This window comes from Rhodnius prolixus, unplaced genomic scaffold, assembly GCF_049639745.1.
Source record: "Rhodnius prolixus isolate KJV_2025 unplaced genomic scaffold, Rpr scaffold_23, whole genome shotgun sequence".
NCBI classification, from domain to species: Eukaryota; Metazoa; Arthropoda; class Insecta; order Hemiptera; family Reduviidae; genus Rhodnius; species Rhodnius prolixus.
Window position 1 is genome coordinate 660,315 of NW_027411627.1, and position 14,826 is coordinate 675,140.

The 14,826-nt window shown below is 36.0% G+C and overlaps 1 protein-coding gene across 1 annotated transcript; it reads right to left on the reverse strand.

Moving 5' to 3' along the window:
- Positions 1-256: 256 nt before the first annotated feature.
- On the reverse strand, positions 257-14,598 carry LOC141459845 (protein takeout-like). Its single transcript, XM_074139376.1, has 6 exons — positions 14,350-14,598; positions 5,252-5,344; positions 4,438-4,585; positions 3,270-3,403; positions 2,731-2,880; positions 257-2,391 (listed from the first exon to the last, which is right to left on the reverse strand). Exons 1-6 carry the CDS (start codon positions 14,432-14,434, stop codon positions 2,237-2,239), a joined length of 765 nt encoding a protein of 254 aa, XP_073995477.1. The 5' UTR covers positions 14,435-14,598; the 3' UTR covers positions 257-2,236.
- Between the last annotated feature and the right edge of the window lie 228 nt (positions 14,599-14,826).

A 14,826-nucleotide genomic window follows, 5' to 3' on the forward strand; every position in this document is an offset into this window, starting at 1 on the left:
GTTGAAGTCTCTGTTTTTAGGGCAATCTAAGATAGATTCTGACTTTTTCCAGTACTTTTTAAACGTTTACTATGAAATAAAAAAGACCCAGTCTGTAATATTAAATCCTGTTCTAGTAATTAGTTATTTATATATGGTTTTTTTTTGGAAGCAATCTAGGCCCGGATTCCGATTTTTTCCAGAGTTTTATAAACGTATAATATGTTCCAGCCAGTATGTAATATTTGGCACTATTCTAGTAGTTATAATAATCATAATAATAATAATCATAGTGTTTTATTTCAACAAATGTTACAATTTAATAAATATAATAGTCATTTAAACAGGCATGGACTGAAGTCCGTCCGCCAAGTTGACTCTACTAATAATAATTTTAGTGCAAAATAAAGTATAAAAATACAATTAAAATACAAATTAATTTCCTAGTTCACTTTATAACTTCTACAGAACTCGTATAAAGAACCATAAACATAAACAATTTTTAAAAAAAAAAAAAATGTGAATAAAATCTAAATTGGTTTTTCTCTAATAATGAGTGAAAAATATAAAATAAAATATGTACACATCTAGAAAAACAATTAGGCGAGAAGAATATTGTTAGTTACTAGTAATAAAATTCAGTAACCACAAAATGTCTATATTGCCAGTCATGATCGGCGAACTTATATAAATTTTCCCATCCGTGATTGCCATTCAGATGTTCCATTACCTCATCATAGCTGATAAATTGTCTATCTAACCACTTCATCCTGAACTCTTGTAATATTGGGCAAAATCCTTATAAAATGTAGTGTTTTCTATTGTACTTGAAACAGACTGCATTTATACGCTCTTTCTTCCCCATTCAAGTTCAGCGACTCTCTCCTCAGTTTCATGATTATCGACATCTTTCTTGTGTTTTTTTTTTTAAATCGTTAATGCAGTTTATGCCAACTAAAGGCAAATCTATATATAAAATTTCAAATTAAATGACACTTCATTCACGAAAATCGGCTCACGCGTCGATAATATGAATACGATTGCCTCCTTAGTACGTGTAAACGAAAGATAGTGCTCCAACGTTACGTAGGGAAACCCTAATCCCTTCATTCTGCCAAATTTGAACAAAATCGGGCTAAAGATTTACAGAGTTATGTTATTAGTAACAATAGTTTTAGAGGGGGGGCCTTACATATATGGGGCTAACTCCTCTTCCATTCGATGTTCAGCGCCGAGATCCCCCAAAAAGGTCCATCTACATAAAATTCCAAATCGAATGACACCTCATTCATGAAAATCGGTTCACGCGTTTAGGCGCTACATAAAAAGGTAACAACAAGAAGCGATAAAAGAATAAGTTTTGATACTGCCTTTTTTTTTTTGACCATTTTTGGCGTAGTTTTCCTCACTAACTAACTAATCTGCATAGTTGCAAAAAAAAAAAAGTTATAGTTATAAACGAGGATTTGCCCTATATTATAAAGAAAATTTGGGAATTTTAACTTTTATAGGAAAAGAGGAATAAATTGTCAAAGTTGGGTGTTTTTCACGCTGTTTCATGCAGTTTTTGACATCAACCTTTGTACTGTCTAACTGTCCTAACGAACAGATTTAATACAAGAGATCTTCTAGCAAGTCCTTGGCAGTACGCTGAGGATATTGCGAGAAGTTCTTGAAGGGTAGTTCAGGAAATGTGACAGCTCATAGTTCAAATACAGTTCCTATGTTTGGTAAAAAAGCCAAAGAAGATAGCCGACAGAGACTTGGGTTTCAACTGAATATCAGTCTCTCTTCCCTTATGCCGACATAGTGGTCAATTAACCGGACAACACTCAAGACATTAAAGACAGTAAAGAGGGTGTTGAGAAATATATAGTTCTGTTTATTTTGGTTACCTCGCACAATGATTACCAAATCTACGAATAGTTATTGCCAATTAATTTAGCATTATGCTGAATATGAGTACATTTTACAATGTTTGATGCTAGTAACGTAGTAAAGAGGAAGCCATCTACCGAAGTGGACTTACAAAAGATTTTTAGGGCACCACCGGGGCTCTATTAATGGGCTAAGCTTCGCCATTTATAATTTTGTTTCCTAACTATTTCTATTTATAACTTAATGCTTATAAGTCCTTCTAAGTCTTTTGCAGTTAATCTCTGTTATCAAATTCAATGACGACAACAATAGAGTAATAGTGAACAAGTCCGTTGGTTGTAAAAAAAAAAAAAAAACTACACAACTCCCAAGTGTTGTGCTACTCCTGAAGGTAGATGTCATTGTAGGGCACCTGGGCCGCAATGCGCGTCAACAGCAGCCGGAAGACATTGCTGAACGCTTCTCCAACGGCAGGACCCAGTTCTTTGGTCACTTCCCTCCAGTTTTCATTTAAAAATCTGTTCATATTGTTGCCTAAAACAGGAAGATCAAATTCTTTTAAAAATTAACCAAAGGTGGAATTATTTCAGTTATAATTTATTTGGGCAACATTGGGATCGATTCTGGCAGTTAGTTTTCACTTCTTTTTCCCTCCCTTGAACTTGTATACATCAAACTTAAACATAAATCTTTCGCTCAACCAGAACTCCCCTTCAAAAATAATTATCCCAGAAGAGAAATCTGTGGTGTTCGCTCAGGCCTGTCCTAGACTCGGTCTGTCGCTGATGTGTACCTTTGGGATAGCTACACGAGCCTAGTAGGCTTTAGTAGGGTTTCCCTCCCCAACAGGCCAATATCTACATTTCTGCTCACCTAAAAACTCATCGCCATTGAACAGATTCTTCAGATCGAAGAACGTCCTTCCGTTTTCAAACAGCAGCTCACTGGACGTGAAGTTCATGTACTCCTTTCCATTCTTCTTTATTAATTCCCAGTCATACTTGTAGGTGATGTCCAGTTTGGCTGCAACATTGGAACATTTTTATTATATTTATATTTTTATTTTTATTAACCGTATGTAAAGTCATTTTAATTTAGATAACTTTTTAATTAATTCTTCAGCATTTTTGAAAGAATTTTTAGATCCGAAAGTCAACGATTAATAAAGGGTTCGTTGGACAAATTTATGGAATCAGTTCCGAACGTGGACTTGATTCGATCTAACGAATCCAAAGGCGGATTTGTTTTTGTTTTATTAGGTCTTGGTTGAGATCTGTTGTAGAACGAAGTTTAAATCTTAGACTTCCCGATAGATAAACTTCGACCCTGTATTTAAAAGGTCAAATCTAGCCAGAGTAAAATATTCTGGTTTCGTTTAAGTGTGCATCAATAGATAAGAAATGCAAACTGACTGAGAGTGACGTTGGCTTTGCCCTTGCCGGTAATCGGAAGAATCAACACCTGGCCGTTCACCTCGTAGTCGCTGATGATCTCTATCTTGGGAATCTTGAAGTCCCACTCGATGTGTTTGTCCCGCAATCCAGTCCTGGTGACACACAACACAAAATATTCAATAACTACCGATAATAGAGTCAACTTACAAGCTAAAAACCATCTAAATACTTACTGCTTTAATACTACTTCCAATTGAGAATAAAACATGTTCTTGGTGTTAATAATGGAAAAATAAAAATTAAAAATGTTAATGCAGAATTGATAATAATCGCTGCACCATCAATACGTCAGTTGGAAAAAGCAAAGAACAATTTTAAGGGAATATGTTTAAGGTTGAGAAGAACTGGCTTCTTCTAGAGTTCAGTGTTTGTTTTCCATGTCACAGCGACTTTGACACTGGCCCGGAAGTTACTGACACTTGTTGGTCCAGCTGGTACACCTCAAGGCCGTCTCAGTTATTTATTAATCACGCGGCCAAATTATTGTCAATGTAAATAGCTGACAGCGTGGGGAAACAGTCTTACACAAATACCCGTGAACGAACAAATTTTTACGTGTAAATAAAGTTGCAAACATTCGTTTTCTGAGTTATTAATAAATTTATTTATTCGACAAAATATAACAACATCAAGAACAATCACAGAGTAATTAACTCATTCTATAGAAACAAATAAGCCGAGTTGAACTGAACAGATGAATACTATATAAACTACAAGTTGGTAACCTAATTTTAAACGATGGTAATATGCAAATCGATCTCAGAGCGGAAACAATCTCATGTCTCGTGAAAAGAACTTCCTGGTCAACTGGAGGAAAAACTGTTTTCCAAATGTTCAGCTTGCAGGAAATCACAGATCTTAAAATAGAATGTTTTCAAGGTATAGTAAATAATTTATTAATGATTCCTGATATCGGTTATGATGCCTAATAATGAATGTAACTCCACTAATTGATATTAGAATAGATAATATTTACAACGCATTCTATTATCTATTGCTAATTAACTTAATGACATCTACTGAATAGATCAATTAACGATAAGTCTATTTTTCAAGGTCCATCATGTGGAACAAGTATGTTCTTGTATAAAGGCTTAAGTGACAAACAATGTAACCAATTTCCTACCTGGCATGGGTAAACACCGTGTTCTTTAGACCGTAGATCTTCACATTCTTCAAGATCATTCTCAGGCCAATCTGTCGAGTTCCTTGGTTTACTCTCAGTTCAGTGATGTCCAACGGATCAAGTCGGGGTGCTCGATATTTTGGATCGCCTTGGTAGATGAAATGAAATAATTATATCAATGACCTTGGATGAGGTCTTTTACATTATACAAGTGAATGATTAATCATAGAAAGTAAAGAGATACTGAATAATATAAACATTGTTGTTGTCGACGTTAACAAAAGGTTAATAAATCTCCTCGGAAGGTTCTTGAAAGGTAGGAGGTCACAGTGAAGCTCTCTTTTGTTAGATTGTCAAACTATAGGATGCGGAAGATTTTAATTACAGATAGATCCCCTAATAAAGGCTCAGTGTCCTGTGCTTGGACTAATTTTTGTTTTAATAATTATCCAATTTAATTCACAAATATTATTTTTCTGCCAAACCTAATGGAAAACAATTTAAATTTGGCAGAGATGTAGATTGTTCTCTGATTACCTTATTTAAATAAAAGAAATGTCTGAGACAGCCAGTGAAGTAAATGACACACACGGATCTTTAAAAAAACAAATTCTCAATCCAAAAATGGTAAATCAATTTCTGATAATGGATGAAAATCCGAAACAGGGCAGAAATAAAAAAATCACGCGCGCTAAGACGCATAAAATAATAACATAACCTTATCAAGTACCCTTTACAAGGTTGCCAGTGAATAAATAAATAATCTTTAATAAGATTTAAATATGAAAATTACTTGTAAACAAATGCTTCTTACCATTAATAAACTTCGGAATAGCCAGCTGCCCATGACGCACGGCACATTCGTTCAGCTTGGGATCATCCTTCTTGCAGGGGATGATGTAGGATGCTAAAAGAGAAATAATAGTTAATTAGGAAGGCTGGTAGTTTTTTTCTTGGGGGGGGCGAGCCCTTTAACATGAAAAGTCACCTGAAGGGCCAAAATTGGCCCCAACATTTATCTTGAAACTTCCTGAAACTAACTACTCACTTCCGCTTATTACTCGAAGAAGAAAGGAATCGTACTTTTTTTTTTAAATTTTCGCCGGAAATATCTGCTTTGAGGTTCCCTCAGATTGGAAAAGTGGTTTTAAAAATATGTGCGTGAGGTTATCTGTGCTAATCTGCTCCCTTTGGAGCTACAGCTGTTTCAGTGTCCGAGGGATTCACACTATAGTGAGATAATTGGTTCGTATTATTGAACGATTCGATAATGAACATCACGGTCAACTCTAATAACAGATACTCAACGAAATTTTGATCATTACAAGGGGTACCTAGAAATTAAGGCTGTGAAAATGGTGGAATAATTGAAGGATTGCATTGTTCTAGATTTGTCAGTTATATTTGTCAGCCGAGGTCAGGAAAAATTAGAAAACTAACTCTGTAATTATTTATTGCGCTGCTATTTAGGAAATCTGTGGCGATTGTTCCCAAGACTACCAACTCATTCTGCAAAGTTAACAGAAATATCGTTGACGCTTTGCGATCTTCACAGCTGCTCAGTCACGCCCTCTTTCTCTTACTTCACGTGGGGACCTTCAATGTTTGAGTTTTTCCAGAAATATCAGTTACGAGGCCTCTCCTCAGTACGAAAAAGTGGTTTTACAAATTCATGGATCCTCCGTAACTCAAAAAAGGAACGATCCCAGGAAGTATTGGAGATTCCCCTTGGGTGCCATCAGTGGATTACGTGATCAAGTATTAAACAAACTTTCCTGAAAGGGTTTCTTTAGTTTTGAGAAATTTTCTGGAAACGTATTTTAGGGTTCTCTTTGAACTGGTTGCATTGTGTGTGTGTGTGTGTCTACTGTTTTCCCAAGAGAAATAGTGTCATTTCCCGATAATACATTGGTGTCCATCTGTGTAATGTTAATAAAAATTCAACTTGAGTCTAAATTTTAAATTTAAAAAAAAATCGATTTGCCAGCGCCCCCTTCCCGAATAGATTTTTCAACATTTTAAGATTTTCTCGAAAACAACAAACTTGAAATATTTCCCTCGGAAAGTTGTCTCAGGCAGAAGGGACTCAAGTATTCCTTCCAAAGTATCATTACAGTATAATGTAGGGTCATGTATTATACTTATAAATAAGGGATAAATGTGTTACTAAAATTATCAATTTTAAGAATATTCAATGACTGGGATCACCACTTCGCTGAATAGATTTTTATTTTTCTGCATTTTTTCAAACTTCGTGGGTATGTAAGACCCATTTCGTTTATCTTAGATCTATAAATTTTACTTAAATAATTTTTGAAAAAGTATAGTAAGTCATAACCTTGAAGTCTGCAGCAAGAGAGAGTGATGTTAGCAGTTCATATGAGTGATTCCTCCGTGTATGTGAAGTAAGAAGGTGCCCGTAGTTTGGTATTTAAAGATCAACGCTCGCGTACGACTATTATGTAAGGATAAACGGTGCGCTTTAAAACGGCAACACTGCAGCCTGTCACCGAGTTTCACTTTACAAACGGACCGCTATCTTTTGGCGCCACCACCCCACAAATTACATCTCTTTTTAGACACTCTGATCTCTTTTATTTGTAAATCTAGTGCCAGCACTAGTACTGTAGAAGCAGTGAAGGATTTAACATGTCGTTCCAGCGCCACAGCTCCAAAACTGTTCATCATCATATCAAATTCAACTAGTGTAGCGGATGTTGTTCGAGGCGAGGTAGACGGAACCAAGGTGATTGTGGTAATTTGTGACGATAAAACCAAGATCCGACTCCAAACTACATATTTTCAAGCAGGCAGCCATTCTATATTACGACTTTTCCTATTAAAATCGATATTAACTCCTGCGGCATGAAAACAATAGTAAATTTAATTACTCTAATCGAAAGAATATTAAATTTTTCTATGAGATGAAGGCGTCATTATGCATTTTTTTACTCGAGGTATCTTTAAGAGTTAAAATTTAAACGAATGCCATCATTTTCATAACCTAAAAGAACACCAGTTCTATTTCAGTTTTTTTTTGAGCAATCAGCTGTCAAATCTCTTAAAATATCCACCAGTTAAATGTTTTTGAAATACCCCCTATTCCATTCACATTTAACTTATTGGCTAGCTGCACCGTGTGCATCTTTATGGCAAAAAACAGGAAGTCAATTAGATGTGGATAGGTAAAGATAAGATTCTGTTAATTTTGTTAACGTTCTTTTTAATACTTCTTTCTCATTGATCCAGAAAACTAAAGTAATGTGAGGATCTTGATAGATTAGGAACTACTCGGAGCCTTGTAAACGGCAGTTTACAACTCGATTAGGAATGAATTTCACATGAAAAAAAAGGTGACAAATTAGCTTTGTCCATGGTCCCAAGTGAGCACACACGAGTCCATGAAGTTGCTGGCAGGTGATAATTCATTAATATTACTAGAGCGACTGTTTACTTTGACTCAACTGTTTGATATTCAGCTTACGGAGTGCGCCTCGAAGGTCGCACATCTTCTGGATTGGAAACTACTTCAGGAAAACGGCTACAAAGAAATAACTAATTTATTTGACAAGAGTGTAAAGTAATACTTTATCACATGCTTGTCCCATGCCAGGAGGCTTATATAAAACTAATTATGTATTAAAAGATATTTGGAATAAAAGATTACAGTTTTAAGATAATCGTTAGACCTAATTTGGAGCTCAAAACAGTTTAAAGTATTATGGTAACTGATTTCCATAAAATTTGGCATTTCCGCCAATCAAATTTAAGCAATTAGATTAGCGGAAATCGTAGGAGCCGTTTTCCAGAAAAACCTAAAAAAAACTTGAAAAAAATCTCTTGATTAAAGGAGAATTTCCGGTTGGCCGACTGTATTCAAAAGCTCATTGCTTACCGGGTAAACTAAACTATAAAGTTTCCGCGACCTTCCGTTTTTGAGAAAAAGCAGTTCCACAGATTTACAGGCAGAATCACACACAGTCAATACTTTTCTCATCCAGTGAGAAAAAAATTAAAAATCAGTTAAATAGGAAAATATAGTAATAAAACCTTATTGTAAGGTGCTTTAAAATATTTATTTTTACAAAACATTTAGAATATTTGAAAAAGACGTAACTTACGAAACAATCGGCTGAATTCAAAAAGAAAACCAACGGACCGATAACAACCGACATAGTGGTCCACTTAACGCAACCGTAATTGTTAAATTATGAAATTACAAGAGTAATTTCAATAATAATAGTAATAAGTTGTAAATTACAATAATGGTGTTGTACGATACTTTTGGTTTTGAAATTTTTAACCGACAGCCTTGTGCTACAAACTTATTGTTTATATTATTGCCTAGCTGTTCTTTGATTTTCGTCAAAATTATTATGTGTGAATATTTCAAAATTTTAAAAAGCCAAATTATACAACTATATCCATAGTTCTTAGTTTTAGCAAAAAAAAAAAATCGTATTGCAAGTTCTTTTAGTCACACCTGTCTGGCGTCTTGACGTATACAAGTTAGGTTAGTCAGTGATGTTTCCTGGCACAACGCCAAAATAGGTTGCTTTTTATAACCTGAGATTTATTAGTTCACGAAATATGCAATAAAGAAAGTACAAAATAGCATCTTTTAGAAGGACCTAGAATAAGAACAAGAACAATTTCTGAAAATGCTGTTTATGCCCATTTTCTCGAAATCCAGTTGTTGCAAAGAAAAACAAAATACAATTATAGAAGAGAAGGTATGTCTTTCAAGAAATAACTCAAATAAATCTGAAAAATCCAATCTGTAAAGTGGTAGGTTGCAAAATTTTGGCCGTACAGTTAGGTTCCATGACGGTACCCAAATGAAAATACAATGTTTGATAGAATGAGAGGGCAAGTCGAAATCCCTAGTAAAGTGAAGAATCAGTTTGTGTTTGTGGATGAGAATCCGAATCCGGTAAGAAGTATATGTATATTCAACGATATTGTCCAAGGATATCATATGATCACTCTTAAATTGCGGAGGGGTAAAGTCGTGTGAGTGAGCGGCAGATTTTGTTGTTGTTATTTGGGAATAATGTCGATTCCTGAGGGCAGCGAAATTTTTATGGTAGATAATGGCCTGAAATTTAGTCTGCGACAATAATTAGGTTCAGCGAGAAGAGCTTCAGGACGACCCAATGCTTGAAGTACAATTGGACACTACTCCAAATGGAAGGTTGGAATGGCTTGATTAATATGGTAACAATATCGCTTCCACTACACAATGGTCAAGGCCACGTCCAAGAGATGCTAATTGCATCGCCAAATACCAGTCATTAGTTTGCGTATCTGCTATTGTTACACGGTCAGCTTTGTAACTAATCGATTGGACTAATGGGTTACTTTCTCTAACGATCACTGTAACATTGGTGCCAATATCTCACTTTGAAACGCTCGGAATTCAAACAAAAGAAATCACTTCCATTAAACACTATTACCAACTTCACAATTACGTGAAATACCACAATGCGACAAAAATATCAGCAGAAAGCCTGTGAATATTCTATTCAAGAGTTTCCGCAATTCGATTAAGTACGTAAGCGATGGAAGCTTACTTTGTGTTGGAACGGAAATAAAAGTTGTAGATTCACATTCACTGGGATCATGAGATAAATACGAGTGAAGCAAATTGTTCCTTCAAAAGACGCCAAAATAGTTTGCTGTTTGCTAGAAATATAATGGTGAAGTGATCTTTGTTTTTAATACGAGACTATAAGATCTCGTTGAAGTTAGCATTTATAGAATGTTGCCATGGTAGAAAGTGGTGAAGGTGTCTGGAGAAGAAGCCCAGGTAGACACCAACTCTAGTTGGTTGGGCAGACCGGCTTGTCAGGTAGATTGCAGAATAGCTGGCGGCACCCCCCGCGACTGTAGTTGACTTGGTCAGTGTGTCAGTAGTGCGTTGACATCACTGCTTTCCTAACCATGCTGGCAACACTGCAATCGCTTGAAATTATATAAAAATAAATATAGAAATTCTTAAATAAATATTTTCTTTTATTTTATATTCGATAATATATTATAGCGCTTTCGAGTTCGCACAGAATCTGTCTTGAGGTCCTATGAGACCGAAATGTGGTTTCTAAAACATGATCTCTCACTTCCTCTATTTGTGTGCGAGTGTCTGTGATCTGAATATCTTAAAAACAAATTATGGCAGTAAGCTGAAACTTTATAATCAGGTTAGGCACTACCTAGAGATCAAAATTCCCTCAACCGGGGAGCACCACATTACTGAATCTAATTTTAATTTGGTTTGAAATTGTCTCGAAAACGGCTCCCATCGATTAACCCTGCAAACTACTCACACGGTGGTCCAAGTATTTTATTTGAGGAATTTCCCTAGTTTTAGGGAAATTTTGTTCACATTCTCCGAGAAACACACTGTTTAAGGGAGAAATTAGTTGTGATTAAAGTCATTGTTAGAAGTAATACATTCGTTGTGATGATCAAACAACTGCCCTGTTCAGTGCCCTTTTATTGTTTTAATGTTAATAATTAATATGTATAATAAAGTCGAGAATTCCCTTGACGTTAACTTACAAGTATTGATAAAGATAAATCTATTCAAAAGATTTCATTAGGAAAATAACAGAGATTGGTGTTTGTTTTTTTTTATTTCAAATATTTAATATTAAAGAAATGATTTTATTCAAATCAGTGCGTAAACCTAGTAATTCGTGTTTTCCAAATTATTTCAAAAGTATCAATTAGCTTTTTTTTAGCCGTTAGCAATTTACTTTTATTGTGTCAAGTGTCTAGTGAGAAGTTATTGGCAGACATCAGACGGTCCATCGATGGAAATAGTCACCAATTAAAGAGGTAGGATTTAAAGAATTACAAGTAATGGCCCATATTTACGCTTCTGTACCAATTTTGTAATGGCACTATGAATAATTCTATCTTATTTTACTTATTTTGAGTGTAGGTTTTTTGTTGATTTCGGTATTTACGTTAATACTTTCAAGAAAATAGTACAGGATAATTTTCTTATAGAAGAAATGTTATAAGATCGTGTATTCATGTTCAAAGTTATTTTTATTACTTTTGTAGCGAATTCCCTTTTGAAAGGAAGGCAACCATAGCCAAGGGCTTATTTTGACTTTCTTCTACCCTTTCGATCGCTTCTTCCCACTGAACTAGAGCTTTAATCTTCTTCTACGGTTGCTTGAGTCCCATTTCCTCACTGGAATGGGCGAATTTTCTTCCCTCACACAGCCCCATCATTGCTTGCTTTCCCATCCATTGTTCTCTATCCCATTCTCTCCTCTTTCCCAACACTCTCCTACTAACTACTAAAATATATTTAAAGCTGAAAATGCATCGCTGTTATCCTGTTAACAATAATCTAGAGCTCTTTAATTTATCCGTTTTTTTAAAAAAATTATTTATTTTGTGTATTTAAAGCGCCTCAACAACTGAAAGTATATTGCGCCCGGAGCTTCCTTCAGTGCACTGCCGGCCTCTGGACAGTGTTCTCTCATTACAAACTTCACTGCCTATCCCCGGGACGGAAAGTGAGCTGTAAGAAGCTCGCTAGGAAGAGAAAATCTTAGGGGCCAGCTGCTGGATTCGAACCTGTGATCTTCACGTTGGAATCCAGTATTCGCTAACCACTCAGCTGATCCCTTCCCTTTTGTACGAGTAATTGTTATTTTATAATAGATTAATAAAGGAGGTTATAATAGATTAATGAAGGAGGTTAATTAATAAGTTTTTGATGAATACAATTTTTTTATAATTTGTAGTTATTAAGTAAAACACGGAGTTCTTATTATTAAATTTAACAGTCTTAAAAGGCCTCTAAAATAGGCTCCGATGGAACATCTTGTCCAAGGAGAACTTAGTCGGTCAGTCAGTATTTATTCTAATATAAATATATTGATACTACATGATTTATGTATTTGATTAATAAATTTGATTGTGTATATCATTTACATGAACGTATAATTCGCACCTGCTAAATTGTTTTTTGAAATTATTCATATTGGAGTTTTTGAGGTTAACCAACCGTCGAACTTTTTGAACCGTATTTTCTACGCGAGGTTAAAGTTTTAGTTTCTCATTTATTTGTACTTGATAATACAGTTAGGACCGTAAATAGTATCATGGAACTGCTCCAAATAGAGGCGCCTCGTTAGCCGAGCGGTTAGAAAAGAGATGTACTGCAGCACAAGGCAAGATTACATACTTGGCCTTAAATGGCGTAATACTTGCTAAGTTTCGATGTCGTCTTTATTCACGACTACTTATTTAGTAGTGTAATGAAAGATCAGCCTAAATGCAAGGGCATAATTTTACTTACTGTTTGTAATGAAAATAAATTTTAAATAAAAAGTTATTGAATAAATGTGGGGAGGAGTTAATTGAAAAATAAATAAATAAATAAATGTGATTTAATGCCAAAATAAAGGTGGGAATTCGTTGGACACCAGGTGATGGCTAATTTATTTTCTTTCTTCTACAGAATTCATTCTCGCAAAGTGACATGAGAACTGGTGTAATAGAACGAGCTACTTCCGTTTGTAAGTCACTTTCGTCAAACTGACTTTACCAATCTGATAATTGCACACAGGGCTTGGATTGGCAGTGCATGGACTAAATGTAAAAAAAAAACCCACAGACCAATTTCCGGAAAACCACTCTGATTTAGGGCATATTTCCAGGAAACGGATATTTCCTGTCATATCGCAATGCCATTCAGTAAGAGGAAGTAAAATGCAACTTCCGCTAGGCCGATTTGTTTTCTTAACTACTTATTGATTTCCTGTTAGTATTATGAAGGAAATAAGACCGTACATATTATTAAATGACACTTTTGGGGGATAAAAGCCAATCGCCTAGAATTTTCCTGGAGAAATGTTTTAAACAAAATGAAGAGAATTGCAGGAACTGATTTCCAAGGAAAACGGAAAGAACTCCAAAGAAGCCTATTCAGGAAGGTGCCACTTCCTGCTCATTCTTTTCCAAAAGCTTATTACCTACTTCCGTGATGGCGCCAAATACGAAAGGGCTTTCACGAATTACTTTCCTCTTTGTACACTTCCTGTAACTCATGTTTCTCTGCTGCTTGGTGAAGGAATTTTCTTCTAGAACATATCAATTAAGGGACACTATTTGGATAGGAGGGGCCGCCGAATTCCGAAAGGCTCCCATTTAGAGTCTCCAATTTTACCCTCTGTAACGCCCTTTCTGCTTCTAGTCTAGTTAACACTCTAGAAAATTCTACGCCAGCTTTTCCACCCTCGCCATTCTGCTGATAACCTCATTATCTGGCACCTCATCCTGAAAAACCCTAGACGTCGACATCTGGATGCTCAATTGGGGACTAGAGAGACTATCAAACTCAAATAGCGCAAAAGTGCAGTAAAGAAGGAATGGTGAGTACTTCCTCAAGGGTCTGCAAGTGATTACCTGCACCCCAGGTTCTGTACAGAACCAGAAGTCGAGGATTAAGAGGAAGTCGTGTGAGTTACTGAACCAGATCTTATTTTTTGGCCTATAAATGGTTGATAACTTCCGTCTTTTGTAAAGGCCCTCCTCCCAAAGTGTTTGGAATCTAATTTGCCCGGGCGAATCATTTTAAGTGAAAATGAAGGATCTAAAAGTGGGCAATGTTTGTACAAGTAAAATCTCACTTCCGCATACATTCCAAACCCAATCTGGTCGATTGTCGGGTCAGTTGATTGCTGCTGATAAGCGTATTATCAAATTTGAACTTTCTATTTTCAAAAAAAAAAAAAATCACTTAGTCGTGTTTGCGAGAGACCAGAACTTACTCTTACTGGTGAATCAGAGGTCTTAAGATCTGCAGAAACGTGGAGGAAGAGAACCTAAAGAAGATCTTCGGTAGTCTTCTGTCACTAAAAACGGCTTTATACAAATGGTACTTACGCAACTTTAACGCCGCACTTAGTGCGACGATTGTAAGCAGTGCCATTGAGATCTGTGCAGCGGTCATACTCCTTGGCTGTACCATTCTTGCAGACAGTTGAAACTTCTGAAGAAAGAGTTGAGGGATGCAGACAACACTACTAAGTGTCTGCAGCGAGAGACTTACACTACAGTGTGTCTGTCAGTCTCGGACTGCTCTCGAACACTTCGCATCGGTAGGGGCTGTTCACTGAGACTGAACGATCCACGTCCTTGGCCGGCCCACGCTCCAATCACAGTCCCGGGCCGATGTTGCAAGGTCGCCCCAGCGCTGGAGAAGGGGGTGTGCATTTAGACCTCTATGGCAGAGAGTGGTAGCGCAGGGCACTCCTCTTAGGCTGGACATGTTTTTTTTACAGAACTGGATGTATTTTATTCCAATATTTTGTACAAATTCAACAACTTAGGAGCGGGGACCAAAATTTCAAAAGAAATTTA

What these genes read in the sequence shown, in the direction of transcription:
- LOC141459845 (XM_074139376.1), bottom strand. Translation starts at nt 14,434, where the DNA reads ATGGTACAGCCAAGGAGTATGACCGCTGCACAGATCTCAATGGCACTG. An exon ending in ACGGTGTTTACCCATGCCAG is followed by an intron (nt 3,404 to 4,437) that starts GTAGGAAATTGG and finishes GTGTGTCACCAG; the next exon opens with GACTGGATTGCGGGACAAAC. An exon ending in CAAAGCCAACGTCACTCTCA is followed by an intron (nt 2,881 to 3,269) that starts GTCAGTTTGCAT and finishes CCAATGTTGCAG; the next exon opens with CCAAACTGGACATCACCTAC.